General features: G+C 43.3%; 3 protein-coding genes across 9 annotated transcripts; 1 reads left to right on the forward strand and 2 right to left on the reverse strand.

Annotated features, from left to right (window-relative positions):
- Window positions 1–7,385: 7,385 nt before the first annotated feature.
- LOC124473957 (zinc finger protein 135) lies at window positions 7,386–12,609 on the reverse strand. Of its 4 annotated transcripts, none has more exons than XM_047029739.1 (2): window positions 12,511–12,609; window positions 7,386–11,193 (listed from the first exon to the last, which is right to left on the reverse strand). In XM_047029739.1, the coding sequence occupies exon 2, from the start codon at window positions 11,093–11,095 to the stop codon at window positions 9,677–9,679; it is 1,419 nt and encodes a 472-aa protein (XP_046885695.1). In that variant the 5' UTR covers window positions 11,096–11,193; window positions 12,511–12,609; the 3' UTR covers window positions 7,386–9,676. The 4 variants fall into 4 exon arrangements, with proteins under 4 accessions (XP_046885695.1, XP_046885692.1, XP_046885694.1 ...); XM_047029736.1 differs by having other exon boundaries at window positions 12,500–12,605; XM_047029738.1 differs by lacking the exon at window positions 12,511–12,609 and adding an exon at window positions 11,599–11,699.
- A 202-nt stretch (window positions 12,610–12,811) lies between these two features.
- On the forward strand, window positions 12,812–19,414 carry timm23b (translocase of inner mitochondrial membrane 23 homolog b (yeast)). 3 transcript variants are annotated; one of them, XR_006956780.1, is made up of 8 exons: window positions 12,812–13,403; window positions 13,573–13,631; window positions 13,803–13,896; window positions 13,994–14,078; window positions 15,383–15,441; window positions 15,601–15,711; window positions 18,144–18,333; window positions 18,746–19,304. XR_006956780.1 is itself a non-coding variant. In XM_047030003.1 (8 exons), the coding sequence occupies exons 1-8, from the start codon at window positions 13,292–13,294 to the stop codon at window positions 18,966–18,968; spliced, it is 837 nt and encodes a 278-aa protein (XP_046885959.1). In that variant the 5' UTR covers window positions 12,812–13,291; the 3' UTR covers window positions 18,969–19,414. The 3 variants fall into 3 exon arrangements, 2 of the variants coding, with proteins under 2 accessions (XP_046885959.1, XP_046885960.1); XM_047030003.1 differs by having other exon boundaries at window positions 18,144–18,237; window positions 18,746–19,414; XM_047030004.1 differs by lacking the exon at window positions 18,144–18,333 and having other exon boundaries at window positions 18,746–19,414.
- A 602-nt stretch (window positions 19,415–20,016) lies between these two features.
- Window positions 20,017–27,898, reverse strand: ncoa4 (nuclear receptor coactivator 4). 2 transcript variants are annotated; one of them, XM_047029434.1, is made up of 10 exons: window positions 27,751–27,898; window positions 25,547–25,679; window positions 24,510–24,650; window positions 24,188–24,279; window positions 23,812–23,920; window positions 23,235–23,330; window positions 22,994–23,119; window positions 21,738–22,823; window positions 21,540–21,632; window positions 20,017–21,439 (listed from the first exon to the last, which is right to left on the reverse strand). In XM_047029434.1, the coding sequence occupies exons 1-10, from the start codon at window positions 27,786–27,788 to the stop codon at window positions 21,434–21,436; spliced, it is 1,920 nt and encodes a 639-aa protein (XP_046885390.1). In that variant the 5' UTR covers window positions 27,789–27,898; the 3' UTR covers window positions 20,017–21,433. The 2 variants fall into 2 exon arrangements, with proteins under 2 accessions (XP_046885390.1, XP_046885389.1); XM_047029433.1 differs by lacking the exon at window positions 27,751–27,898 and adding an exon at window positions 26,903–27,129.
- Between the last annotated feature and the right edge of the window lie 60 nt (window positions 27,899–27,958).

Here is a 27,958-nt window from a genome sequence, read left to right on the forward strand (position 1 = left end):
ACATCACATCTCTTATTTACTTTCACGTCATGCTGTTTTCTGTGTCAGTTTTAATTGTGTCACTTTGACAGCATTTTTCATGTTTGGTGTTTATCTCTGAGTGTGAATATTAAAAGTGTGTTTTTAGGACTCAAAGCTGTGAAAGCTTGACTTATTATTGAACCCATGGATTGTGTGTAATCATGCCCAAATAATTGCCTATGAGGAAACAGTATGTGTATTTGCAGCCATTGTTACAAGTTTATAATGTATTTTTCTATCTTATTTTATATATCCATTAAATTACTTGTTTTCAGATATGAATATCATAAACAACAAAACCAGCCACATGATTTGTTTCACTTGAGAGTCTTTGTAGTTCATTAAAATAACTCCTCAATTATCTCCATGTCTTATCTCTACATGGTTCTGTTGAAAGTTGAATGGGCTGTGGTGAGTAAATGGTTACATGTACATTCAATAACGACTATTAAACAAAGAAAATGATCAGTTGTATTTCCACTCTAGAAAGGGTTTCCCAGATCTCAAAGGGGACAGTGCATTTCGGTCTTATTGATGAGGCCAATATGTCTGTGAATGAACCGCTGATCTTGTTGGAACAAGAAAGATCAAGCGGATGATAACTTTTCTTGTGATGTTCTTTCACCAGTATAAACAGTAATCCATCGTGTGGTAGAGTGGCTCTGTTTATGAACTTTATAACAATAGCCACTCAATGCTCTCTTGAGGCTAAAAGATAAAAAGGACAGGTGTTTAGTGATTGGTTGGAAATAATACTGTGTTGGGGGTTCATGTGAAATTCAAGAAAATACAACATGCCAGAGTGTTTGTTAATCGTCTAGGAAACTACACAGTATATAACAATTTATGGAAATTTGCCTCCAGACGTGATATGCATTGTTCAATAAAAAAGTAATTTATAAACCCCAAGAGGCACAGACTAAAGCAAACACACTGGAGAATAACTTGAGAGCTTGAAGAACTGCCTCTTGATTTAGTGTGTATTCAGCCAAGCCCGTCCTTCACAACAGTGGGAGATTACCCTGGCGAGTTGACAAAATTGAAGGAACAGTCACGTGAACATGGCACCTGGGCTGAAAAAGTAAAGGGCATCTCAACCTATGGGTGACAAAATCATCCAAATCCCACAACACAGTATGGTAGAGGGAAGAGATGGAAGGCCAATCGATGCCCAGCCCTCCCCCTAGTTGACTTTAGTAAAGGGAATTGTGGGGATACTGTCCTCGCTCACCTCGATGAGCAGCATGTGGGTAGTCAGGATTGCGGCTATACAGTGCCCTCCAAAAGTATTGGAACAGTGAGGCGAATTCCTTTATTTTTGCTGTAGACTGAAAACATTTGGGCTTGACATCAAATAATGAACGTGAGACCAGAGATCAACGTTTCAGCTTTTATTTCCAGGTATTTACATCAGGATCTGATGCACAACTAAGAAAATATCACATTTTGTTTGAATCCACCCATTTGTCATGTGATCAAAAGTATTGGAACAGATATACTTAAAACATATTTAAGTGAATAAGACTTAATATTTAGTTGCAAATCCTTTGCTTTCAATAACTGCAGCAAGTCTGTGACCCATTGACGTCACCAAACTTTTGCATTCTTCCTTTTTGATGCTTTCCCAGGCTTTCACTGCAGCCTCTTTCAGTTGATGTTTGTTTTGTGGGGTTCCTCCCTTCAGTCTCCTCTTAAGCAGGTAAAATGCATGCTCTATAGGGTTTAAGTCTGGAGATTGACTTGGCCAGTCTAATACCTTCCATTTCTTGCCCCTGATGAACTCCTTTGTTGTTTTGGCAGTGTGTTTTGGGTCGTTATCTTGCTGCATGATGAAGGCTCTGCCAATCAGTTTGGTTGCATCTTTCCTTAAATTGGCAGACAAAATGTTTCTGTAGACTTCCGAGTTCATTTTGCTGCTGCCATCATGTGTTACATCCTCAATGAAGATTAATGAGCCCGTCCCAGAAGAAGCCATGCAGGCCCAAGCCATGACATTACCTCCACCGTGTTTCACAGATGAGCTTGTGTGTTTGGGATCATGAGCAGTTCCTTTCTTTCTCCAAACTTTAGCCTTTCCATCACTTTGGTAAAAGTTAATCTTTGTCTCATCAGTCCATAAAACTTTGTCCCAGAATTTTTGAGGTTCATCTCTGTACTTTTTGGCAAATTCCAGCCTGGCCTTCCTATTCTTCTTGCTAATGAGTGGTTTGCATCTTCTGGTGTAGCCCTTGTACTTTTGTTCATGAAGTCTTCTGCGAACAGTAGATAGTGATACCTTCACTCCTGCCATCTGGAGGTTGTTGCTGATCTCACTAACAGTTGTTTTAGGGTCTTTCTTTACAGCTCTCACAATGTTTCTGTCATCAACTGCTGATGTTTTCCTTGGTCTACCTGTTCGACGTCTGTTACTTAGTACACCAGTAGTTTTCTTCTTCTTCAGGACATTCCAAATGGTTGTACTGGCTATGGCCAATGTTTCTGCAATGGCTCTGATTGATTTTCCATCTTCTCTAAGACTCACAATTGCTTGTTTTTCACCCAAAGACAGCGCTCTGGTTTTCATGTTGTTTTCACCTCTGAATACAGTCTGCATAGACAAAACCTATCTTACCCAATCTGAACCTGAGTGTAGACATTCAGTGGTATTTATTGATTGAATAATGTATGTAATAGGACACACCTGGGCAACAAAACACACCTGTCAGTCACATGTTCCAATACTTTTGCTCACGTGACAAATGGGTGGGTTCGAACAAAAAGGTGATATTTTCTAATTTGTGCATCAGATCCTGATGTAAATACCTGGAAATAAAAGCTGAAACGTTGATCTCTGGTTTCACATTCATCGTTTGATGTCAAGCCCAAATGTTTTCAGTCTACAGCAAAAATAAAGGAATTGGCCTCACTGTTCCAATACCTTTGGAGGGCACTGTATCTAATCAACCCATAGGGCTGTAGCCCTCAAATCTAGGAGTGACCCTTAAAACCCACCGAACTACCCCTGTAGCGTGTCTGTTCAAACCCAACAACAGTTTTCAAACATGAATACTAGAAGTCAAATACATTTAGTATGTGCTAACCAGCTGCCCCCTCCCTCCCCTCCCCAGCCCCCTAACTCTTTCCACTCTCCTTGTTTTCCCTCCTCATTCTCTTTTTCCCTCTACTCGTCCTCCGTTTCGTGCTTTGCTGAGAAATTGCCATGTCTATCAGAGGGCTTAAATTGGCTGGGCCGCTGTGGCCCTCTGCTTCTCACTGATAAGGCTAGCTGGGGGCCCAGCGGCTGTTTGAGGGAAGAAATCACATCTTGTGTCGCCACCGGGTGTTGAGCCATGAAAGTATTTGTTTGTATGGAAGAGGGTTAGAAAAAAATCCCTGCTCCCAGATCTTCTCTCCAACGGGGTTGAGGGACTCAAATCTTGAATCTTTCCCTAGCTCTCTCTCTTTCTCCTCCTCTCTCTGTGGGGTTGGAGGGGGCGTCAATTATGGAGAGCCTGCCCTCCGAATGGTTGCGAGGCTCCCCGGGTGTCAAGCATGTTTAGTGTGGAAGCTCGGAGAAATGAGAAGTCAAATGTGGGAGTTCACCCCACGGTAGCTCAAGAGCAGTAATAAGCCGCACCACAGACACATGCGAGGCAGGGAAGGCAGGGCTCTGGTCCCCCCTTGGCGCAGATTGATCTGGAAATTGCTCCAGCCACTCTCTGCGGAAGAAACCCTCCTGTGTTGTGCAGAAACAATACAGTGATCACAACAGGGTTGCGTCCTGTTGTCTCAGGGTCATGTTTGGTTCGAGCTGTGCTGTGTGTGAGTTTTATGGAATCCAAGGCCACTTATACTCCGTCCAACATTCTCCCTCCAGACTGAGGCTCAGTCGGACAAGAGCACACTCCTCACGGCCCTAAATTTGCATAAGAAGGGAAGAAAGACAGAGCAATCACGAGACAACAGGGAAAGTGACACACAGAAGGATAGATAAACAGAGCAAAATAGATCTACAGATCCCCAACTCCCAGCCTAGAGGAGTGGGACACCCCCCCCCCCCCTCTCTCTCATCCTCACCTCTCCTCTCAGTCCTGTAATGTAACATAATGCAGTGAGGAGGGAGGGCTAATAAGTGGGTAATCGGCGTTCTGGGAGGGCCTGGGAGCCCAGGCCTGGCAGGGGGGGTGAAAGAGGAGCTTGCAGGGAGCAGGGGAAGGAGTCCTCAGAGGGTGTTGAGCTGTCTCCCAGGAATCACCTGAGCAGAGCCACAACACTGGTGACCTTCCTGTCTCCAGGCTGGGTTCCTGGTCAGCTCTCTGGAGGCAGATAAGAGGGGGGAGTGATGCATTGCGGCACCTGACTGGCGTCAGTCACGTCGATACCGCAGTCTTTACCTTCATGTCTTGGAGAACAAATGTTCTGTCTCTGTCTGTGTCTCCCCGGTACCAGTTGAAGTGTCTCCCGCTTCTCCTGGAATAAAATGATTGTGTCCAGCTAATAACTTAATTTGTCAGAAAATACCAACCTCCTTAAGACCATTGCTCAAACACATTTCACACATTATTACATAAATCACTGTTAGATAAACATAAATTAAGTGATCTTAACATTTTCTACAATATGTTGTCGGCAAGATTTTTATTAAATACTTACGTATAATACATGTGTTGTGAATATCTCCTGAATAAGAGAGAATGAGCTCCATTTGATTGTGAGACTAATTAGCCTGTGCTTATCTAACAGTCTTGCCCTTTGGCATTTGTTGGTTTTTGCCTCATTAAAACACCCTTATCTGGGGTTGGCACAATGCATTTGTATTTTTCTACTGTGTGAAAGTTTTAATGAATTTAGTATTTTGTTTGTTTGAACCTCCTGCCCAGAAGGGTATTCTGAAATTCTATGAACTAGGAGAGGGGGACATGAATTGAATAGACTGTTAGGTGCATTGAATAGAGCGGGAAACCCAAATAAGGATGTACACTGTATTATCATAAGGAGACAAATCTATTTAATAATTATTATAAATCGTCTTCATACAATTAAGAAGATGAAACAAATGGTTGTTATCTGTCTTTTACTGGCATTTGGTAACAAATAGCATTCCGAATTCAATGAAGCAAGTGAATGAATAGGTCTCGAGGCCCCTCAACACCAAGCCATGAGTGAGCGCAGGCTGAATCAGACTAAAAACTCCCTTTGTTTAAAGAGAAAACCCATAAACGAGGGCTCACAAATTGGTTTTCAAGGTGTCCAAATTCCTGCTGCTCTGCCTCTTCTCTCTCCTCTCTATCTCATCTCCTCCAGACTGATTTCAATGAGGAACTGACGCCCCAAAGCACGGTTTTCACGTTACCACGGTGACCGTGCCCCACTGAGGTCCTGGGCTTTAACTTTTTTGTTCCCTAGTTGTTTAGCATTGGTAGGCTCCCAATGGTGGAGTCCAAATGAGACAGGAAGGGAACAGTGGAGGGGAGCAGGGGGGGACGGGGGGGAGGGAGGGAGGTGCAGGAGGGGTTGTTCTTGGGCAGAGAGAACCAACGAAAAACATTCAGAGATGCATTCATAATGACATCACTACCATTTCCCACAGCCGTTCTCATAGAGGGAGCCCTCGCCCTTCATTCATTGGCTCCCGGTTGGCTTTTCAGGAGCCCAGGGAGGCCATCGCTCCCCTCGTCTCAATGCCCTTTTTGTTGCAGAACACAGAGCTCGTTTCTAGGCCCACAGAAAAGCCTGGGTAATTTAGTTTGGGGTTGCCAGGAAGTCTGAGCTCCCTAGCCTGGCAACAATGGCAAATGTTATTGCCTCACTTCGAGGGCCCAGAAACTCCACAGCTGCAAAGCCTGAATTCTAATAGAAACTCAATTTTTTTTCTTTTCTCTCTCTCTCTCTCTCTCTCTCTCTCTCTCTCTCTCTCTCTCTCTCTCTCTCTCTCTCTCTCTCTCTCTCTCTCTTTGGCCTTACAATTTCTCTCATCCCTCCATCTCAAGTGATCTCACTGATTAACAGAGCACTTTTTTGGGTAGTTTAGCCCCCCCTAGAGGTTTTAGTGAGCAAGTGCCATTTGGTGTTTCTGTGTTGTTTTACTCTGTCAAAGATTGGTTCTCCCTAAGCTGGTACCAATGACTTTGGTGACTTTAGGAGGCTGGACTGAGGATTGATACCTACTTTGCTTTTTTAAGGATCTATGATGATTGGATGTCCTTTTCCTATGACAAAAAGGAGTGAACATTAGTTCTAGTAAACAGTCATTTTAAGAAACGACCAGTGACTGATAAGCTTCCATGGCCATTGCAGCTAATGATAGTAGCACTCAGTCATGTTTGAAGGAGGCAACTTGCATTTTGAGTTTTGTTTGATTGATCTACCTGCTAATTACCCTAAATATTAAGCTGCACTTATTGTTCTACAGGTCACGAAGGTCTTATTCTTTTACAAAAACAATCTCAACCAGTCCAGGCAGTGATAGCTCTCCTCTATCCTCTATGAATTAGAGTGTGGTTGCACCCATCATTCTCTGTTGTACAACCCCAAATGAATTTTTAATATATTTTACGTGGCTGGTCTTACTGTGGTAATTCAGAGTCATGCTGCCATCTAGTGGTATGAACACTGCTTTCAGGCAACACAAACCATTTTAAACCCCCATACCCTTATCATTTGTTTTTTACAATAATTCTACCAATCACAATGTTTGTAAACATGTTCAAGGCCAGTCCAGTGACATGGGAGCATCCATCACGCATCATTTGGAGGCGGGACATCCCCTTCTGGAGAGCAACATTGGAAGCACATATTGTGATCAACTGGCTGAAGATTATTTTACGTGTTTGGCATGTTTAAATTGATATAATGTGTTAATTAAAATGCATCTGAGTTTGTGAAAGTTTAAAAAACAATGTTCAATGTTTTGGTAATTTCGTTTTTTTTATACATTCAAATAAAGGTCTCTTTTTGTTGCCTCAGGGCATTATTATATAGCAAGGTCTTCTTTGCAGGGAAATTCATGATCCACGAACCAAATGTTATTCTATGGTATGGCAGTAAAATGCACACAAACACACAATAAAAACATATGTAAGCACTGAGTAAGATAAGTATAGCCTAACGTACAAAATAAACTACACTGCAAACGGCATCATAAAGCTCAGTGTATTGGGTTTTCACAACTGGATGTCCCCTGAATGTGCCCCTCAAAGCTGAGTGAAGACAATAAATTGATACTATATAACATCAATATTAGGGTTAGGATAGTCCTGTGTATGACAATATATTCACTGTATAATCTCAGACACTGGGGTATTCCATTTGTTAAGTTTAGGCAATTAGTTATGAAATCAACTGCACCAACCCTTAAAATTACAGGATGCAATGGAACACATCTCTTTCATGAAAGGTTTATTACAAAATGCAAGACAAAACATGTCAACTGTAGTTACCCTAATGGCAAACAAGACAATAACATACACCTCTCTATAGGATGTAGGTCCGCCGCATCACAAAGGAAATAACGACAGCAAAAAAGGAAACTATATGTTGCTTCAGAATCAAATTCTTTGACTGCTGCACAACCAACAAGAGGTGATTTGCCACTGAAGAAAGGCCAGAAAACAGGGAAACCAAAACCAAAAAGCTGGGCCAATTTCCAGTCTGCTCTGACAGCAACAATGGATCTAGCTAGCTCTTCAAACAAACCGACACAAACAAAAATACAGGGAAAGTACCAAGATTTATCTTTTTCAAATATAGTCAATACAACAGACCAGGTCTGTGCTTGATACGTGCAACTAGACACTTCCTGTGTGGTGTCATACTCACATATCCACAGACGGAGAGGTTAAAGGTCACAATTAAATTCCAATTCCAAACAGTATATGGTATTCACAAGATCAAATGTTGAATCAGAAAGTACTCTCCTTACTGGTTTACCGTAGGTAAAGCAAATATAAACATTTAACATTTAACAAGGTTAACTGAGCAATCAACAAATCAAAACAATTTGATGAAAAAATAAAATAAAAGATGAACAAAACTCCATCTGGCTATGCATGTATACAAGCGTTAGTTGAAAGCTTTGGTGACAGAGTGAGCATTTCCGGGCACTTGTTACTACTTTTGTGAATGGTTGGTGACTGACATTGTGAAGAGAAGATCTGAAAAGTCTGGGACGAAAAGGAAGGATTAGCCACCAAGGAAGGGGTTCCAACTATGATCATTCTTGTGAATCACATTCATTAGCATTAATAATGTTACACTTATTCCAAATTCATAAATAAGTAGTGCAGCTTCCCCCACAACCTCAATGAATAATAGACTAATACAATACTTATTAAAATATGAAATCCGCAATTCCTAGAATATTTTGGGATATTTGTCAAAATAAAAAGCACTTATTGGTAAATCCCTCAATCATTTGTATTTTCACAAATGTGATATTTTTCTCACACTCACAGCAGATCTACTAACTACATATAGTGTAAACTACTATGCTAAATTTATCATGCATACATAGGCTATATATGGAGTCACAACTTTATATATATTTTAAATCAATGCCGATTATAATGACAAATATCAAATACACAATTCCATTGGATTTCATATTTTAACACTAAAACCAACAGTCTGAACTTTCACAAAGAAAGGTATAACACAGTAAACCTATCCAAACACTGTGCAGTAGAAAAGTAGCTCCATAATTTAATCCATCCAAATATCAACCAACCATGAAAGCATCCTAAACAAAACTCAATTCTCACCTATAACTATATTCTGGAGAAAAACAAAATGATAAAGGAAATGTATTAAATCAAATGGATTCCTTTCTCTTAACACTTGCCATTGTTTTCTAGTAGAAGAATGTATCTAAGCACATTTACTGAGGATGCAATCAATCATCTTTGCCATGTGTCAATGTTTTGATCTTGTCACATTGATCACTTGCATGAACAGATATAAAATCTGGAGGACCAAACCTACTGAAGCTGAACCATTAACAAACCTTAAGCTCCAGAGATCACATCTTCATTGAGTTTGACACATGGCAAGGTTTGAATGTATACCCTTTGTCACATCACTATCATTAAAAATAAATCATTCTGCAAGGTTATATACAGAACATGGAATACGGGCACTGTTTAGCCATTTTTTAGGTTTAGGTACAACTGATTAACTTCACAGACGGTGGTGTAGGCCTATACTTAACAGTTGGCGAAGATACCAGCAACACTTTGTTTAATCCTAAAAATCAAATGAACCCTGTGGCAAAACATGACCAAAAGGGAATTAACAAAATAATAGTAAAAAAAAAAAAAAAAAAAAGTAACATTTTTTATTTTCATTGCAAGGGCTGCAGCAAACAGCAGTGCAATAATTGTTTGTGTGTGCATGTTTGTGTGTGTGTGTGTTTGTTACAAGAATGTGTATGGGGAAGAGGGGGGTGGGGGGGGGGGTGGAGGAGGGGGGGAGACAACTTGCACTCAAAACTATTTCTAAGACCATCCCATGAAGCAGGAAGGCATATAACCAATGTTTATCACACACATATATTCAAGAATAATGTCAATATTAGTCCAAAAAAAGGTCCTAGAGGAACTAATAATTCACCCCTTATGGTATTACCAAGAGTTTCATCCACTGTGTGTGGACAATGGAGAGCCAACCACCACCTCTACCCTCACTCAGAGTCTGATTCCAACGGTGCCGTCTCATCTATGGCTCCCCTCTTCCTCTGGCGCAGCTTGGACGCCCTCCCCTGCTCGGCATGGGCCTTCTTGTGCCTCGAGAAACTGGACGAGTGCACAAATGTTTTGTTGCAGGCTGTGCATTCATAGTGCTTCTCCGAGGAATGAGACTTCTCGTGGTGGTGGAGGTTGGACAGGCGGGTAAAGGTCTTTCTACAGTAGGAGCAGTTGAACTTGTTCTCCCCCTTGTGCATCTGCTGGTGCCGGGCCAGACTGGAGGCGTGGCTGAAACGCTTGTCGCACTGCTTGCAGGCAAACAGGCCCTCCTCGTCCTCGGACGTGGACGCTCGCTTGGCGGCCCTGGACCGCTTGTTCTTCTTGCAGAGGGTGTAGAAGTTGGGCTTGTCCCTGGAACACAGCTTGAGGCGGATCTTCAGGTCGGAGGACTTAGTGAGGTCGTCTGTGCCTTGGGTGTAGTTGGTCAAGAGCTCCCTGACGTGAGTGACCTGATGTTTGGAGAGCGCCGTCGACGTCTTGAAGGTCATCTCGCACTGAGTGCAGGCGTAGAACTTCTCCCCGCCTTGATGTTGCGGTTGGCGCTGCAGCTTCTGCCGCTTCTGCTGTTGCTGCAGCTGCTTCTTCTTCTTCTTGCCTTTCTTGGTGCGGGTGCCGGCGTTGGCAGGTTGGCGGACATGACTCATGTCTTGGAGGACACGGGGGATACCCTTGCCTTTTTTGTGGATGAGCCTGTGCCTGGATAAGCTTGAGCTGTGGTTAAAATCCTTTCCACATATATTGCATGGGAAGAGTCTTTTTCCTAGATGCGTTTTCTTATGCACGCCGAGTGATCGGCTGCCTTTGAATCTCAAGCCACACTGAACGCACTGAAATTGGGACGTCTCAACTGGCTCTGGTTGCTTGGGCCTTGAGGCGGGAGGGATCATGGACTTGCCTGTGTGCTTTTGCAGGTGTCTTGACAGGCTGGAAGAATGGCTGTAGCTCTTCCCACAGTAGTTGCAGCGATAATTTCTGTCTTCCGAGTTATAGTCCCCCTTCTCTGTGCCAGAGTCAGACACATCCTCATCCCCCAGCTGGCTACTCCCAGGCTCAGTGATGTCCTCCTCATCAGAGTCGGTCTTTATCTCAACACTTTGCTCCGCCACATCACAGCCAGCGTACACCTCCTCATACTGGGAGAAGAAGGCTTCGTCTGATTCAGTCTTCACCTCCTCACACATCAGGCCGGAACCCTCATCTGCCTCCTTCTTCACACAGGATATTGTGAACTTTGATCCCACCTCTGCCCATTTCACCACATATTCTATGGGCTGCGTGTCCAGTTCCACTGTGATGAAATCAGCCCCAAGTGCATCGGGTTCAGATGAAGTCAATTCGGTCTCTGAGTCCTCCATCTGGATAGATATGTAGTCAACTGGGCCAAATCCTTGATTCTTTGCAACTGGAAGTCCTCTTCAAATTACAGATTAAGCACTATAATATTTCAACAAACCTAAAAAAAAAAGAGAAAGAGAGAGAATGAAGTAAGCTCAGACACAAGTATCGAAATATGTGAAGGCAGGTTCAAACTGGTGTCTAAAAGAGTCAGAAACATCGATTTACTAGACATACATTTACAAACTGAACACATAATAATATAAATGTATAGGTTTTGCTCATTACTATATCGATTTTCGTCGGCTAGCTAACCTAGAAAACACCAAACGACCTTTTTGAATCTGTAGAGGAAGGAAATGAAAGCGACATTGAGAATAATAGGGAGAGTGCTACGTGTGCACAGTTCACATTCGTTTGACCAACACGTACCACATTTTCATAATCCATTAATATAACTAAAGGATTGATTATTTTAGGCCAAGATAACAGTACCACATTCTTGTATAAGGCAGAAAATTACCGGAGAACGCGACAACAATAAACAGGAAATACAGTGGAAGGACTAGGATGACGAACACAATGCATTCTGGGAAGGGATTAAATAGGCTGTTGAAAAAAAGAAAAGAAAAAAAGGCCGCCCGATGACTGGAGATGTCTAGGTGGAGATTCTTCAGTCATCCTGCTCTTCACTCGATTTAGAAATATCAGTAGTTGCCATATCAATCGATATTTAATCGTTTTGTCTATAGTAATGCAATATGTGGGCAATATTCATGCTTCGCTGTAGCAGTTCCTCATTGCCTGTGCTTAGACCAAACATATGTACGAGTCTAAAGCGGTAACGTTAGCACTATTAATATTATTCCAACGTCCCGCCCGCCATGACCATATTTATCATATACAAATGATCCTTTACATCCCTCGCTCAATTTCTTACTCAAATCACGTCTCAAGGCCAACGAACTCTTGCAACATTTAACGTTAAGATGAATGCAACAATGAATATACAGTCATTGGTACGAGGGGATCAAATTGGCGGGTTGACAGGGTCAAGTCTCTCTGACACATGCAGCGTGAGGGTGTAAAAGAAAGGAAAACCTGCCCAGCCAGCGCGAGCTTCTTTTCCGTTTGAACAAATTCAGTCATTTAGGACACCCCACGTTGCGCTCAGGGTCATCAATCTTTACAATAAAAAAAATCTCCATATCCAGACTCGAATTTGACGATAACAATATCCCTACCGGCATGCCTCAATCATTTTCAATAGAAATGCCAAGCTGACTATATTCGGCATACCAATACGTTTTTGTATCGGTAGTGTAAACCAGTTTGTTTTATACGTCAAATTGAGTTATCCTTTTGTTTTGCGAATGCTTTCATTAAGATGTTAACGTTGTACTGTGGTTTGAATGCGTATTTACCAGGCATTTACGTTTATTCGGTTTCCTGTCCCTCGACGCAATCTGAATATGACTCGATTCTCTGCCGCACCTCTGTCAGATCATAACCAGCGTCTTCCCAGACGTCAACCCTTGCAATGGCTGCACATAGTCACTGACTTTAACTATTGGGGATTTCCTCATCTGAGGGTCAAACCATTAAAAAACTGTGTATACGTTTTTAAATTCGTTAAACGTACCAATTCCGCGCAGGCTTTTTCTGTATCTGGAATGTCATTGGACAATCGTCCAAGGAGCCACACTATGATTGGGTGGAAACAAATAGAACAAAGAAGCATGCGCTAGACGTCGCAAATGCTGTCGTAATGTTGATACTGACAATGTAAATTATTATTGATTAATTTGAGAACAAACATTTTGAGAACAAAACATACGAACAGTAATCATATAAATATTTAAATGCTGTACTGGACGCTGGTTTTCCCAGAATTCGGAAATTATTTACGACCTTTACGACTTCTGAATGAAATAGCCGTGGACTAACATTCAGGATTTGACCATGTGATGTTTTCTTTTTCAAACGTCCACTGTAGTGCCAGTGCGCAGTTCTTCTAGTTGCAGTTGCAAATTTATACTTCTTTACCATTGACTATTTTATCGGTGAGTTAAAACCATACATAGTTAGTTAGCTGACCTCTCAACGTCAGGTAAAACAAGAAACTCACGTCATTGTGATGATTACACACATGATTGGCTATCCAGCTGAGCTAACTAGCGATACCAGCCTTTATACGAGCTAACTAGACAAACAACATGGACAAAACACCAACTCCAGAATCATCTTCAGGGGCATCCAATAGGGGCTACAGTTTATTTGGCAGAACTTCAACGGAATATTCTAACACTGAACTCGCTGGGGTGCCCTGTAAGTAGAACTATTTTGTTTCTGGTCTATTAAAAGTAGCAATGACCACGTTGCCCTACATTTATTAGCTTGGAAAGCTGGCATACAACATTTCACATGTCATGTTGTTGTAAGGTATGAGGTGGACCACGATCACAGAAAGCACATAACGTAATCTCTCAATCTGTAGTGACTGGTATGAGCCCCATCTCACCATATCTGAATGTGGATCCTCGATATCTTATACAAGTGAGTTCAATTATATCATTATCCATTGGGCACCTTGACCACTATGTGATTTGATCTTAGTTTGTGGTTTGTTTTAATTTATAGGATTTATGCAGAACTATTACAATTGGAGAGAACACTGCATATTGGACCCATTACACTTTGCAATTAATCTTTCTAATGCGCCCATAGGACAGTGATGAGTTCATTTTACCCACTGGGGCCAACAAGACCAGAGGTCGGTTTGAATTGGCCTTTTTCACCATTGGAAGCTGTTGTATCACAGGTAAAGTTCTCGTTTGGCCATGCCATTTCTGATTTCCATACTCCACTATTTCTCCCCTTATTAACGCCAATGTGTTCATATTTCTTTTGTTTGCCAGGTGCTGTTCTTGGATCTCTAAATGGCCTGCGTATGGGTCTGTCAGAGACCAGACAGATGGCATGGTCGAAGCCACGGAATGTGCAGTAAGTTCTGTTTCTAAGTCTGTTTAAAATGAGGGTAGAATCTCTTCATTGACCTTGGCCTTTCCGGTCTATTTTAGCCAAGGTAGTTGAGTCAACACTTTATCCTCTTGTAGCCTCAATTTCTTTTTCCAAGACTGTCGCTGCGGTCTGTTGCGTCAGACTGTTGGTCTATTCAGGGGTTTCCCCGAATAAACAGGTGAAAGAAATTTGGATTTCTTCATGAGTTGTTTTTGTCTGTTTTTGAGATTTTAGACAAATTAGCTTGTAAGTATCATTCCTTTATTTAATTTAGATTTAGTCATTCTGATATCATCCAGCAGAGGGCAGTCTTGATCTATTTTCTTGCATCCTATCATCAGCAAAGATAATACATGATCTCCTTGTTGTACATTTCAAGGTTAGGACCTAGGAACTTATATTTGGTTTCTTTTAAAACTGATATTGGTGCAATACTAGTTAGTACAGTCTCCCAAAATGAATAGCAGGGTAGATACTTTAAAGATTAGTAGTCTTGGCCTACTCCTGCAGTAGTAAGGTCTTTAGGACTCAAACACCTCAGGTTCTTTAAGTACATTCTGTCTGTGGCAGCTGAGGCTGTTTGGTAGATTTTTATCTTATCTTTTTTGGAAGAATTAGGTTATTACATATTGAGATGTTATACTAGGATAATATGGTCTGACACTGATCCACGCAATTTTGAAACCCAGACCCTGTTTCTACCCTGGTAGATAGTGTAAGACTTTAGAATCAAAGAAACTTGTTGGCTGTATCATATCTTTGTGATGTATGTAAGTTAATAGGCTAATACGTGTGATGTCATATTTAATACGAGAATATATTGAAATGTTAACAGTTGCTAATGGGTAAGCTGAGATATACGGTTTCACCACTTGACATCGAATGATATTGTAGATCCACACAGCTGTGTGGACAGACACGCAGACGTGCTGTAACACACCTGGGTTGAAGTCCACAGTCAAGGCCTGCAGAGTCAGCTGAGCCTGCACAGCAGAAGGACGAAGTCTTTAAGGCCACAGACACACTGTAGCCCTGCATGTTCAGTTTGAAGGGCAATCTGACCACAGTCATTTTGTTTATAACCAATCACACCATGGCACCCTATTTGATGTGATCAGTGTAAGCAAATGACCATGACTGAATCACCTTCACTGAAGTTATGTACTCATAGTCCTTGTATACATTTACATGATCAATGTTATTCCGGGAGTGTATTTTAAACAGGTAGTCACACATATGTGGCACCGCCCATATGTTCTGATTGTGTTTAAATGCTCCGATTTTAGGATCTTGAACATGGTGACACGTCAGGGAGCAACATGGGCCAACACACTTGGTTCAGTGGGTGAGTGACAGCTCTCTCTCTCTCTCTCTCTCCCCAGGACGGTCACTCTGCAGACACACAGGGTCTCCGACGCTCATACTGCATTTCATGCCGAGCACTGACTGAATACAGTCTGAGCTGTATAGGTGAAGTGACTGTGTATTTGTTTTCTTCCTTCAGCTCTGTTGTACAGCGTGTTTGGAGTGGTCATCGAGAAGGCTCGTGGAGCTGAGGATGACGTCAACACGGTGGTTGCCGGGACGATGACGGGCATGCTGTACAAGTCTCCAGGTTAGAAGTGGGACTGTTCTACTGGTGAATAACCAGAGCATGTGAAGCTGGCAGCAGAAAATCCCCCCCAACAGTCCGGTTATTTTGTTACCTTCAGGAAGCGAGATTGTATGCTGTCATATTTCCCTTTCTGCTGCACTTCAGATGAGTGGAGGAAAACAACCTATTGTTCAGATAGTGGCAGTGGTGGCACACATTTGAAAACAATGTAAAATGTTTCAGTAATTTCGGAGAAAGAGGTAAGGCTTTGCTCTGAGAGTGAAGTTGTGTATGCTTTTCCCCAGTGATTACTTTATAAATCCCTTCAAAGATGAGAGGATACAAGCAGGAAGAGTGTTGTTAATGATTGAAATTAACAACTGTTGCTGTCTGCCACTTATCAGTTGTGTAGGTGCAAACATAAACATGTCTCTGCCCAGGAATTGTGTGGCACTGCAGTATAATGAAACCTTTTCCGCTGTCAATAAAAGTTGCTGTGAGAGAACACATTAAGGTTCTAGATTATATAAAAGCTTTCGCCATTTTATCCCTAGATTCTGGGGAGTTTTGGATTGAGATACCCATGCGATATGGTTGAATGTGACACCGTGCTGTAGTGCTTAACTATTGTGTTATCTTCGGGTCATTGTGACCCTTCAGTCATTGTGACCCCCCCACATGTTGCGACAACTTTACCTCATACAAAAATAAAGTGAAGCATTTTCTTTTAACCTTCGGGCTGTCTCACACCCGCCACAGCACGAAGGTTAAAATAAAAAGCTTTTTATTTGTTTTTGTATCGGGTCAAGTTGTCGCAGCACAACTATGGGTCGTTGTGAACCTTCAGGTTAAAACAGGTGTATGTGGTAAAAAAAAAAGGAAGCCTTTTTTCTGTCTTTGTTTAGATTTCTCCAGAAATTCCGCTGACACGTCTGCGGGCGATAGAAAGCTGTAGTTACAGACATTTCCTGGCTAGACACATGGGTCTGGACATGTGAGCAAGAGGATGGGGAGCTAGGGGAGTCTTGCCGGCTTCTCGAATCGCGTGCAGTACGCTGTATATACACTGTGTGCCTACATTGTGCCACTGCTGGAGGAATGCCCAATCAGAGTTCTTAGAAAGTTGCATTACGTATCCTGTGTCAGTGGGAGTAGATGGGGGGGCCTGATAGACCAAGGAGGTTAGCAACACCCAACCTAATATACCACCAGAGAGGAACATTTATCAAGCAAGGGGGTCTTGTCATACAAGCTGTACCCTGGTCTGTGTACTCATTAGGATGGCTGCATGCCTTCTATTCTTGTCCTGGTTAGACATACTCCCCCACCCCACCCTCATGTATAGGCCTCACGTGCTGGTAAAGTTACCTTTGCTCTACTGTTTCATGGCCAGTCACACAAAACATGAAACTCAGTAAATTTGTAGGTCTCAAAGGGTAAATTGACCTGTTTATCTGTTCTCTCTCACGTCTTATTTTAAGAGCAGCTGTAAACAGTTATGGTGTTTTTGAGCCTGTCGTTTGTGTCATCAAAAACTTGCAGCTGAGTTGTCAAACTAAAGCTGCAGTCCTGGTTTCCTTCCTCATTCCATGTTACCGTGAAATGTGCTGACGAGGTCAGCCGTTTACTGTGAAACATGTTTCCGTCTTCCTCAAAGACCCCAATTCTTTTGTTTCAAGGATCAGATCTTGACCCTCACTTGTTTCAAGTAAATTAAGATTCAATAAACTACTGGATGATATTGAAATAAAGTTACATTAAAGTGATTCGTAGGTGTAATTCAAACGAATGAGCCTTTTTGAGCATTTAGATGTTTGCTGCCACACAAGTAGACCTTGCAAGCCTGTGGGTTTTTGTACACTTAACATGTCCTCCAAACCACCAGTAACACGTGTGGACTTGCAGAGCCCTCCCCGTAGTCTGTCCTGTAGTCTGAGGAGGTCAATGTGAGAAGCTTGCATGTTTTTAACCCTGTTATTCAACTTCAGGCCGTCTCCTATATCCTATTGTGCTGGTGCCTGAGCTGCAGGTTTAAAAACAGTTCAGACCGGCTCATGGTCAAATTCATGATCTGTTTTTGTAAGTGATTCACCCAGTGTCATATCGAACACAGTAATGGTAATTTAGGCACACAAAAGTTTTACTCAATGTTGTCTCAGCCTGTCATTGAGACGCTTTTGTCCCTTTGTTGGAAATTATAGTGGTGTGTCTGTGTGTGTGGCAACAATAAGAGCTTGTTACACTTCTTAACCTGACACACATCACATGGGTGAAGCCTGGGCTACCCTCAAAGGAACTGTTAGCTTTGGTAGCAGGGTCTGAGGCCTGGGGAGCCTCTCTAATCAATGCCAACATGCCCAACATGTTCCCACTTATCGGCAAGCACCCGCTAACGGGTGTGGACGCTTTGAGCTGCAGTTTCGACAGAACTTTATCAGCCTTATCCCCTCCAGCTGTGTGGAGCAAGGACCAGCCAGACCGCCGTGCTGCTCCTCCCACTGGTGTGTTCTGCGTGAGACTGAGGGCTTCTCTCTGTGTTTACCTTCTGTGAGTCTTTGACGAGGACATTGTTTGTTACTTGCAGTAAATACCGAGCATTGAGCCGATGTGCCAACAAGCCATGGCCAAGTCAAGTTTTTGAAGGTTAGGGTTTTCCTCTTTCAGAGTTGGAAGCACATCCTGATAGACTGATATTTTGCATTGCATGTGTCATTAGACAGAGTGGAATGTTGGCTATAGGCTACTGAATGTACTGCATGTGAAAACACAGGTTTCTATTTTTGTTTCCCTGGAACGTGTGACTCGATGGTCAGGTGCAGGACGGCTTGATACCAGAGAATCTCCCCGTCCTAAAGACACCTTTCCTTGTATTTCTTTCGTTTGTTGCCCAATGTTGACAACGTGTTTCACACAGATAGTCAGTATACTGGGTACCTTTGTACCTTTTTTAGTCAAGTCGAAGAATGAGTCTCAATGTTTTGAGGTCTGTGTGTTGACTCCATTGTTGTTTGAGAGAGAACTGAAATGTCACCTGGTGTGTGTGTGTGTGTTCCAGGTGGTCTCCGCGGAGCTGCGAGAGGAGGCGTGGCTGGCCTGGCCCTGTCAGGACTCTATGCTCTCTACACCAACTGGGACCACCTGAAGGGCAACTCTCCCAACCGCTACTAATCAGCTGCTTTGCTCCCGCACTGGCAGAGCAGCCAGTCCACAAATCAAACCTGGGGATTCCCCCTGAATATTCCTGTGCTTGTATGCATAGTCAATATACTGATACTTAGAAGGCATCGCTTCCCATGTTAATACCCTTTCTCTCATCACATTCTCTTGGGCATAAGAGGCTTGCCAAGATTGCACTAAAGAGAGGATAGGAAGAGTGGTGGAACGATATGTATTGCTTAACTGTTTCTTTATACTGTAAGCTGAATTGGTGGCACATTTAGATCAGCATGTTATCACTTGAGTTGTGGTTGACAGCTTCTTATGGTCAGCAGGATCACATTCCATGTTTGCGTCTTTTGAGCCACAGGTTCGCTTTGTGATTTATGTTACTATGCTTTGTTATTGTCTCAAAGATGGTGTCGTCAGAGCCAAGGAGTTCTTGTAGTACCAAGTAACCTAGTCCCCCTGATGATACTCCTGATCCTGGCTGTTAATGTATATAAGCATACTAGCCACATGGCATTCATAAATGATTGTACTTGAAAAAAATAAAATTGGATTCAAATCAAAGTTTTAACTTTCTCATCCTTCAAATGTCATCCCAGTATCAATGATGTCAACAGACTGAGGGAGAAGTCGCTGACGGCATCAGTTGTATGTTTATCAACATCAATGTGAACATCTGTCTCGGAAGCAATTAAAGTACATTTTCATATCCGATTGCTTCAAAGGTCAATGTCAATTAGGTTGTTTTTGTGCAGGCTGTCACATGCACAGGAACTAACACAGGACTGAGTTCACCCCAGGTGATGGAGCTCCTAAACATAGCCAATCTATTCAAGTATCCAAAGATCATCTTAATGCTCCTGTTGGTTTTAGGGACCAAAGGTGAGTCAAAAGACCTGAGTGACTAGAACCGGTTTCATTTGTGGTCAATATTCATTATCAGTAACCTGAGAAGCAGAACCTGTTAAACTACAGTTGGGTGGGCTGTCATCATGTGGTCTTATTTACAGAAGTTGGGAACATAGTTAGTTAAACACCTTCTTGGGAAAGATTAACACAATGCCAGAGAAAGTGCATTTTCACAAGTTGGCAAATCGTTTTATGCAACAGAGGAAGCAAGTCACTGAAATGCTGAAACAAGGAACTGGATGACATGAACACTTTAGGTTATCATTTTATTGAGTTAAATATGATACAGGTATGACAGCAGAGAATAGATTAGATAATATAATGGTAGTATAGACAGCAGCACCTGCACCAGTTCCTTAAAAGAACAGGACAATCGTCTCCAAACTGCTCAAGAACCCCTGACGATTCAGTGCTCAATTCCTCCTCTTCCCCAAGCCCAGAGGGCAGTGTACAAATATAGAATCACCTTTGTGATTGCTGGTCTACTCACTATGAGAAGACATCCATTAAGGAGGCAAAGAAAAATAACTAGCAGTGGTATTCAATATATTCTATTTGATACATACAATTATGGTTACATAGGACATTTACATGTTTAGCTATGCAACAGACCAATACGTGAGGGAAGTACATACTCAAATTTTGAGTTTGCATAAAAGTACATTGAAAACAATTACCTCTGTAAAGCAGAGAGCAAAATGGAGATGACCTTCGTTAAGGGAAACCCCAGCTGTCGTCTGCATGTGGGGTGAGCCAGTCGTCCTGCTTTTCACTTGAGGCTGCTTACCACAACGAGGCTGACCTCAGGCACATGGCACCAGTACTCCTGGTGAGGGTTTTGGTAGTACATACAACAGATGCGGAGATGGAAGTGTCAGCTACTGTAAGAGCAGTTGTCAGCTCGTCTTTAACATGTCTGTTTGAAGCCTTTTCTGAGAAACAAGTCTGGTGCTCAAGTTAATCTAAAAACCATGACTGAACAAAAGAAGACACATACATTGAAGGAAACAAACACAAATATATGAATAGAGTAGGTTACATTTCTTGATCATTTCAATCAGGTAGGACAAATAAACCTACATTTCCATTTTTCAAACTGATTCTGACCACTGCAATTACCAGTCAGGTTATGTTGGTAAAAATGTCTCACCACACTCAGCAAAATTGTGTTTCTGAAATAAAGTTGATTAAAATAAGTAACTGCTGTTTCTAGCTTTCCCATCCGTCCACCCTTCCCCCCATCAAACTTAAAAGAAAAGAAAATTTACAATTGCATGCCTATCTGGTCCATTCGAGTCTAGTGATTCGTAGATCACGTTGTGAGTTGGCGTTTATACACGACTTATCATATCTTGACATGGGAGACGGGGAATTAGACATATGTTTACAGGAGGCAAATTCATAGAATCTATCAAATTAAAAGCTCAGCTCAATCAGATACAGGTCACATGGACAGATCTGCCGACCCCGTCACTAGATCTGGCTGGGGCGGTGAAGCGCATGCCAGCTGACCAACCCTCTGAAATCAGCTGATATACCATGGAGAAAGAGAGACACAAAGCAGTCCCAGAAAATGGCTTTCCAGGAGAAGGCGATCATAATTTTGTGTGCGATGATCAGCATTTAAGAGACTTCACAAAAGAGTAAATTTTCAAAAGGCTACTGGACTTCACATCTAGGAGAAAAAGGGAGAGATGAACATTCCATTAGAATGGGAACAATTATTAAATCGCTTGAATCCATGATGTTGGTTTTCGGTGGTACAAACGCCTCACCTGTATAGGAGTGCTGTGTAGCCATTTGTCTTTGTCTCCCCCGAGTTTCATACAAGAAAACAGATCACATACTGTAGGAAGGGCCAGTCTCTCCTGAAGGACAACAAGAACACATCAGTGACCAAATCAATACACTGACTGTCTTCCTAGAACAAACCCCAAGTAAGCACTGAATGATGAATGGACTGGGGGCCTTACCTGAGCTTGGGCCCTCTTGCGTAGGAGCCACTTGTCCTCCTCAGGCTCTGTGCTGCTCTGGTCCTGTGTGCTCTCCTGCCTGGGGGTGGTGGTGGTGGGGGTGGTGATGCTACTTAGGCTGCTCTTCCCAGGGACCACCCAGCACTCTGGCTGCAGGGGGCCATCAAAGGGGTTCTCTGCCTTGACGAACTGGGAGCTGTGCTCCTCCCTGCTGGCTTTCTCCTCTCCGGGGCCTGCCTCTGGAGACATCCAGGCAGAAAGGGAGGACGTGGCTGGGGGCGGGGTGAGGCTGCTCGTGGCCTTGCCTGGATGCAGCCAGGCCTCTAGGATGGCCTGTACTTTCTGCTGCTGCTCTCGCTGGTGCAGGCTGGCGGGCTTGCAGCTGGTGGTCTTGGCCACGGGCATGCCGTTCTTGTCGCGGCCCTCCTTCTTCAGAAGCCAGGCGCTCAGGGCTTCCTTGCCGCAGTTTTCCTCGCAGACACACTGAGAGTAGCTGGAGCAGGCCTCGTTGGCTTTGCAGGACTGCTGGATGGGAATGACCTGCTGTAGCCAGACCTCCACCGGGCTGGTAGCCAGGGGGCTGGCAGTTTGGAGAGTGGAGGCACAGATGGAGCGGGTGGTCCCAGAGGCAGGGGGGCTCTTCAGGCACTCCAGCTTGCCCAGGTTCTCGATCTCCACCGCCTCGGTGCGGATGGCACAACAGGAACCACAGTCAGACTTGAGCAGCCAATCACTTGTGGAGAAGCCTTCCTGGAAGGGCTTGAACACCTGCTTCCGCCTATCGGCATCGGCCATCTGACAACCCTCTGAGGTCTCCTTGGTGGCGGTTGCCGGGGTGATGAGCCAGTCATCCTGCTCCTCGTCCTCAACATTGTTCTCCTGAGTTCCCTCCCCCTCCTCCTCTTCCAGAGCCATGTTGAACTCGGACTCGTCGATCTTCTCAATGGAGAATGCGGAGCTGTTGGTGCTCATGTTGCTATAGGCCCTCTCCCTGGGGGGGGTGTTGTCCTGGAGGAGCCATGCCTCCAGGTCCTTCAGCTGGCCCCAGGCCTTTTGGAAATCAAAGGAGGTCTGGGGGTAGGGGGTCTAGGAGAGAAGATTCAACACACGGTCATATTGGTGTTACTAGTCCCTTTGGTGCAAAACCACTTAAGGCTTTGATTATCTTCTAATTAAATGTAAATTGTCAGGAAAAATCTACTAATGCCTAAATAAATGTCACACCAGTAAGTTAACTTAAAGCCAGCAGGCCTCACCTGGGTTTCCTTGCGAGCGAGTAACCAATCCTCTGGGTTCATGCTCGACTGATAACCAACCGGAGCACTTGTCACTGGACGGCTTCCAAGGAGCCATTGGGCCACTGCTGGAGACGACTCCACCCTCTGCAAAAGATTCAAACAGGCATGTCACCACAGTGTTCCTGAGTGGAGGCCCTTAGTGTGTACTGTGCATGCCAAGCTTTATATATGGGGGGGGGGGGGGTTACATGAGTCCAACCTGTTTCTTAGCTGCGATTGGACAGCTCTGGAGCAGCCACGGTCGCTCTTTGTCACTGCTGCTGTTGGCACTCTGAAGGGAGCCTCCTTCTGTGTCCTGTGCAGGACACGAGACAAGCAGGTGTGTCATGAACATTCTCTCCTTAGTGCCAGTGCCAAGTTCAGCATGTTATCACGATACATGATGTAAGAGGCTGACTCAAGGGATCAATCCAGTGTGTCCTGTCTGCCAGGGAACCAACTGTTCCCATATGGTGTTAGATATTGGAAAACTGTGGATATATTTCAAAGGTCAAAGGTTGTTTGTTGCAAGTCTCAATCTTAAAAAATATGCACTTTAGTGCACTATATTTGACTAAAATATGTGGCAACAACTCATGACTAATGCCATAATGCCACACTAAGAAGAATTAGCAACATATCCACAATAAGAGCAGATGTACAGCTGGTCAGGAGGCAGAATAGAGGCCACCAATTAACTGCAGACCAAATTCTCCTTTTTAACAACTGATCCATGGCCAGAGGCCATTTTTCTGCCTGGTTGACTGTGTGTGTGTGTGTGTTTTCAGGTTGCGTACCTGAGTGGCGATGGTCCCAAAGGAGGTTATGGCCTGTCGCAGAGATCGTGTGTCTGCCTGAAAGGACATGTCTGGAGTCTCTTCTGGAGTCAGGCTCAGAGAAGACAATCTGGAGAGGGAATCCAAGACAAACGTTAACACACATCCCACACATACTTTCCATTTCATCCGTTTGTAACACACCCAGCAACTTTCAGGTTCAAACCTGTGAAGATATCCTTCTGAGAATTACAGAGTTATCTTGATAACCGAGACAGTTGCCAATTGTCAACCCCTCCCAAACAATCGCCATCTCTAAACAATACTTATATCCCAACTAGAAATGTTGACTGCTCGATCTCCTTAAGTCTTCAAAGTCTTTGGTTTCTGCTCTTACTTTTCCATGCAACTAGTGAGCTGGTTAGCCAAGTCGTTGCGGTTTTTGGAGTTCTCCAACTGATGAATGAGGAGGTCAAACTGGCCTCGGAGCTGTGGACAGGCACAGACAGACACAAGGAGAAAGAGACAGAGGCAAGGAGAGAGAGAGAGAGAGGCAAGGAGAGAGAGAGACAGAGGCAAGGAGAGAGAAAAAAGAACTGGTCAGTTTTTCGACATGCAACTTGAGCAGAGGGGTCACCGAGGTAGCCTCCTGCCCTACTTTAACTTGATCAGGCCTCTTAGCAGAGAGACCGGTGAGCGGAGCCATCGTGCTGACTCACCCAGTGGAGCTGCTGGAGCTGGGACTGCAGTGCCTCGCCTTTCAGTTGCTCCACAAGGTCGATCTGGCCCAGCAGCCACACCTCGCGCGAGCGCAGGACCTCAAGGTGGCGGCTGATGCAGCTGTGCAACTGAGACTTCACCTAGGAGGACACACGGCAAGCAGGGAGGGGTTGGTATACAGCCACGACACTTCAACGGTCACGGTGATCGGGAGAATACTCAAAAGAGTACCAAATACCTCAAAAAAGTCTTAACCAGGACATTTCTTAATGACTAGTTATTCAACGCTCCCATGGGGGAAAAAGGACACGGCGAGCCCTAGGCATCGACGCCGTCACAGAAAACATCAGACCCTTACAAGTATAGACGCTCTACCCTTCGTTACCTATTCCAGGGGTGGGGAGTCAGGGAGAGGCAGGCTGCTGCAGTCCAGTGACTCAGCGAGAGGAGAGCTGCAGAGGAGGGCTCTCTGGTGCCTGCGGCGTCTCAGGCTCGACTGACCAGCTCGGCTCTGTCTGCTGCCTTATGAGGGGCTGGGTTAACCCACACACTGCCCTGTGGTCACGTTTCAGTATCAAACCCTGCGGGCCCTTCTCATAACACCGGTTGTCATACTAATGATTAACTGTGGTCACAGGACAACACAGGTGGGATAAGCCTTGGCTTTAGAACGTCTACCATGGTCACGGCTTACAATAATGGAATGATTTTGTGTGTGTGAGTAACTAATGATTCTCCCTTTGGGTGAGCTAGGCTTTGGGGTATATACAAAACACACCTGAACACACAGTCACGGGTCAAGCCCACACAGGCCATGAGGTTTGTGCTGACTAACCAAAACAAATACATGATAACCGCCAGGTTTATGACAAAAGGGGCAACTGTGTCTGGCAGCATCATGTGATGCTGATCCAGCATCTCTCTCCCAACACACACCCAACCCAGTGTTCTCCGAAGCCACTGGAACGAGGCCATCTCTCTGTGTGTGGGGCAGCTATGAACACACACCCTGACCACAGGGTCTCGGGTCCCTTACCTCTCTGGAGTTGTCTTTGAGCTGGGCCTCAGCCTTCACCACCCCTCCGATAGCCTCTTCAAGCTGAGAGCGGGCCAGCGTGCACTGCCTCAGCGTGGCCACGACCTTAGCACTCTCCTCCACAGGGGACATTCTGCAGAAACAAAACATGATTTGGTACATGGCCATGTTAGAAATGTATTGGTATTTCAGATAAACCCATTTCATTAATCATTAGGCCTAAACGATTGTGTGGTGCCAACTGTGCACCTTAGGAGGAAAAAACTGTTGTTTAACAGGTAAGTAAATTTGGAATGGAGAAATACTTGTTAGGTGTCATTTGTATGTTTTGCATTGATACTTTTCCCTGGGAGAAAGCCAACATCATTTTCAGTTTCTTGTTTCTGAGAATGTACCACATCTGTCAACTTTTCCCTGCTTTCTCTTTCTTTCATTTCTGCTTTACAAATTAACAAATAATATTAATTTCCTGAAAGACAGAGACCTACAAATACTGACCTACAAATAATTTCCATATAAAACGCATGTTCAATGTTTAGAATTTCCACAAAACAAATGTCATTAATGTGGACAAAAAAATATGGAGATTCCTACAAAATCATGAATTGTGCATGTACCTTTAGTGGACTTGATTACCCACTGGCTAACTCCCATTATGGTTATGTTTTGTGGTTGAGAAGCTCAAATAACCTTATCTTCCTGTCCCCAAAACCATATTTCCTGAGAAAACCCACCCTCTTCCCTCTAATCAAAGACATTTGTACACAGCTGACTAGAGTTTAAACTTGAATATTGTGCATTTCATAAATAATGTACTATTGAAATGCCTAGCACTGACTACTGACTACTAGTCAGACATAAACCATAAAAGGCTAGGGTTATACTAACACTTTCCCAACAAAACATTGACATTTCCATTAAACTCAAAAGTAAATGTGGTCCCACGGTTTTTGCTGTTAATTGTTCTCTTGGTTGCCGAGTTTTTACATTATTTGACTCTGTATACTTGAACGATGTTCATATAGGCAACGATCAATTAAGATCAGTTTAAAGATCAAGACCAATTTTGAATACTATTTTGAATTCCTCAAAGAACAGCCTTCGATTTCAATATACAAAGTAATTGCATTTCTTAAGTCTAGAGTGTCTGCAAAATTACCGATCTATATGAATTATAATTTCGACACAGGATCGGATACATGCGTTTGGCGTTCTCAACAATGTGAAACGGTGTTCGCTGTCGCTTTCCCTACGTTGCCAAGGAGTATTTTATCTGCCCTGTAGAAAAAGTACTTGTACCAAAAATGGCGTATGTATTTTCTATCTGTATCCAGCCATCTATAACCAAGGTCATACCTCATGCTGCTGTATGTCCAAAGATATGAGTTAATCCTCTGTGTTTGATTTCTATAAATGTCAGCTCTTCCTTCTCTCATACACAAAAGATTCTGGTTTAATTGTTTGCCTTCATGATTTATCGAGCCAAAGACTACGGCTGATTCCTACGTCATCGTTTAAGGTTTCCGTCAGAGGCCGAGCAACCACGATCAGTTTAGCAATCCGCACGTACGCCACCACAGTTTATGAAAGGGCTGGGGTCTGGACCCATGCGCTGCGTTAAGCAACACACTACAGACTAAAATGTCCTTGCAAAAACAAAAACAAAGAAATAAGTATTTTTTGACACTTACTGTGGCAGATAATCATTTAAATTTAATTATTCTGCCTGCTAAAGGGCCGCTGTTTTTTTCCTGACGTTATGAGACCAATTAATTATTTCAGAATCATTTCTAACTGCATCGTAAATCGACTTCTTATGCGAACTAAAAAAATAACGTTGGCAGCTATGCTAGGTATAGTTAAACAAGATTCATTATGTCACTACCTCGATGGCCAAAACGAGGAATGCATTCTAAAGAGACTTTAGACTAAGAACAGTAAGGTCGGTTTTGAGTACAGCAGACTAGTAACAACAGTACATTGACTACAAATCAGACAACTACCTAACTACCTAGCATTGGCAAACAAAAACAGGTTGAAATTGTCAACTACTACAGTAGTGTTATCTATCATCAAGTCTATAAAGCTATCCTTGCTAGGCTAACTAGCTTGCTAGCAAACTAGACTCTAGTCTCGAAAATGGCTCTCACTCGTTTCATAACCACGTTGTCCATTAGGCATACATTGATATCAACCATACTTGCCTTGTCCCTTTGTTTTGAACCTTAGACTTCGAAAACATTAAATGTATATCCTCTTATTGTGGCAAATAAGACAATAAAGACCTCGACGTTTAAGCCGGTAAAATATTTCCGCCAGGCATGCGACAACGTCGTACAATATGCCTACAATAACATATCGCGAGAACTCTTTCCAGCTGGTCAAACCAGATGTCTAATCTGGGTCAAACTC

The sequence above is a fragment of the Hypomesus transpacificus genome, chromosome 11 (assembly GCF_021917145.1).
Source record: "Hypomesus transpacificus isolate Combined female chromosome 11, fHypTra1, whole genome shotgun sequence".
Taxonomy (NCBI): Eukaryota; Metazoa; Chordata; class Actinopteri; order Osmeriformes; family Osmeridae; genus Hypomesus; species Hypomesus transpacificus.

What these genes read in the sequence shown, in the direction of transcription:
- ncoa4 (XM_047029433.1), bottom strand. Translation starts at nt 26,982, where the DNA reads ATGAGAGAAGGAAGAGCTGACATTTATAGAAATCAAACACAGAGGATT. An exon ending in TGGACATACAGCAGCATGAG is followed by an intron (nt 25,680 to 26,902) that starts GTATGACCTTGG and finishes TTGTTTCTGCAG; the next exon opens with AATGTCCCCTGTGGAGGAGA. An exon ending in CAATCGCAGCTAAGAAACAG is followed by an intron (nt 23,120 to 23,234) that starts GTTGGACTCATG and finishes AATCTTTTGCAG; the next exon opens with AGGGTGGAGTCGTCTCCAGC.
- LOC124473957 (XM_047029739.1), bottom strand. Translation starts at nt 11,095, where the DNA reads ATGGAGGACTCAGAGACCGAATTGACTTCATCTGAACCCGATGCACTT.
- timm23b (XM_047030003.1), top strand. Translation starts at nt 13,292, where the DNA reads ATGGACAAAACACCAACTCCAGAATCATCTTCAGGGGCATCCAATAGG. An exon ending in TGGAAGCTGTTGTATCACAG is followed by an intron (nt 13,897 to 13,993) that starts GTAAAGTTCTCG and finishes TTTGTTTGCCAG; the next exon opens with GTGCTGTTCTTGGATCTCTA. An exon ending in TCGAAGCCACGGAATGTGCA is followed by an intron (nt 14,079 to 15,382) that starts GTAAGTTCTGTT and finishes CTCCGATTTTAG; the next exon opens with GATCTTGAACATGGTGACAC.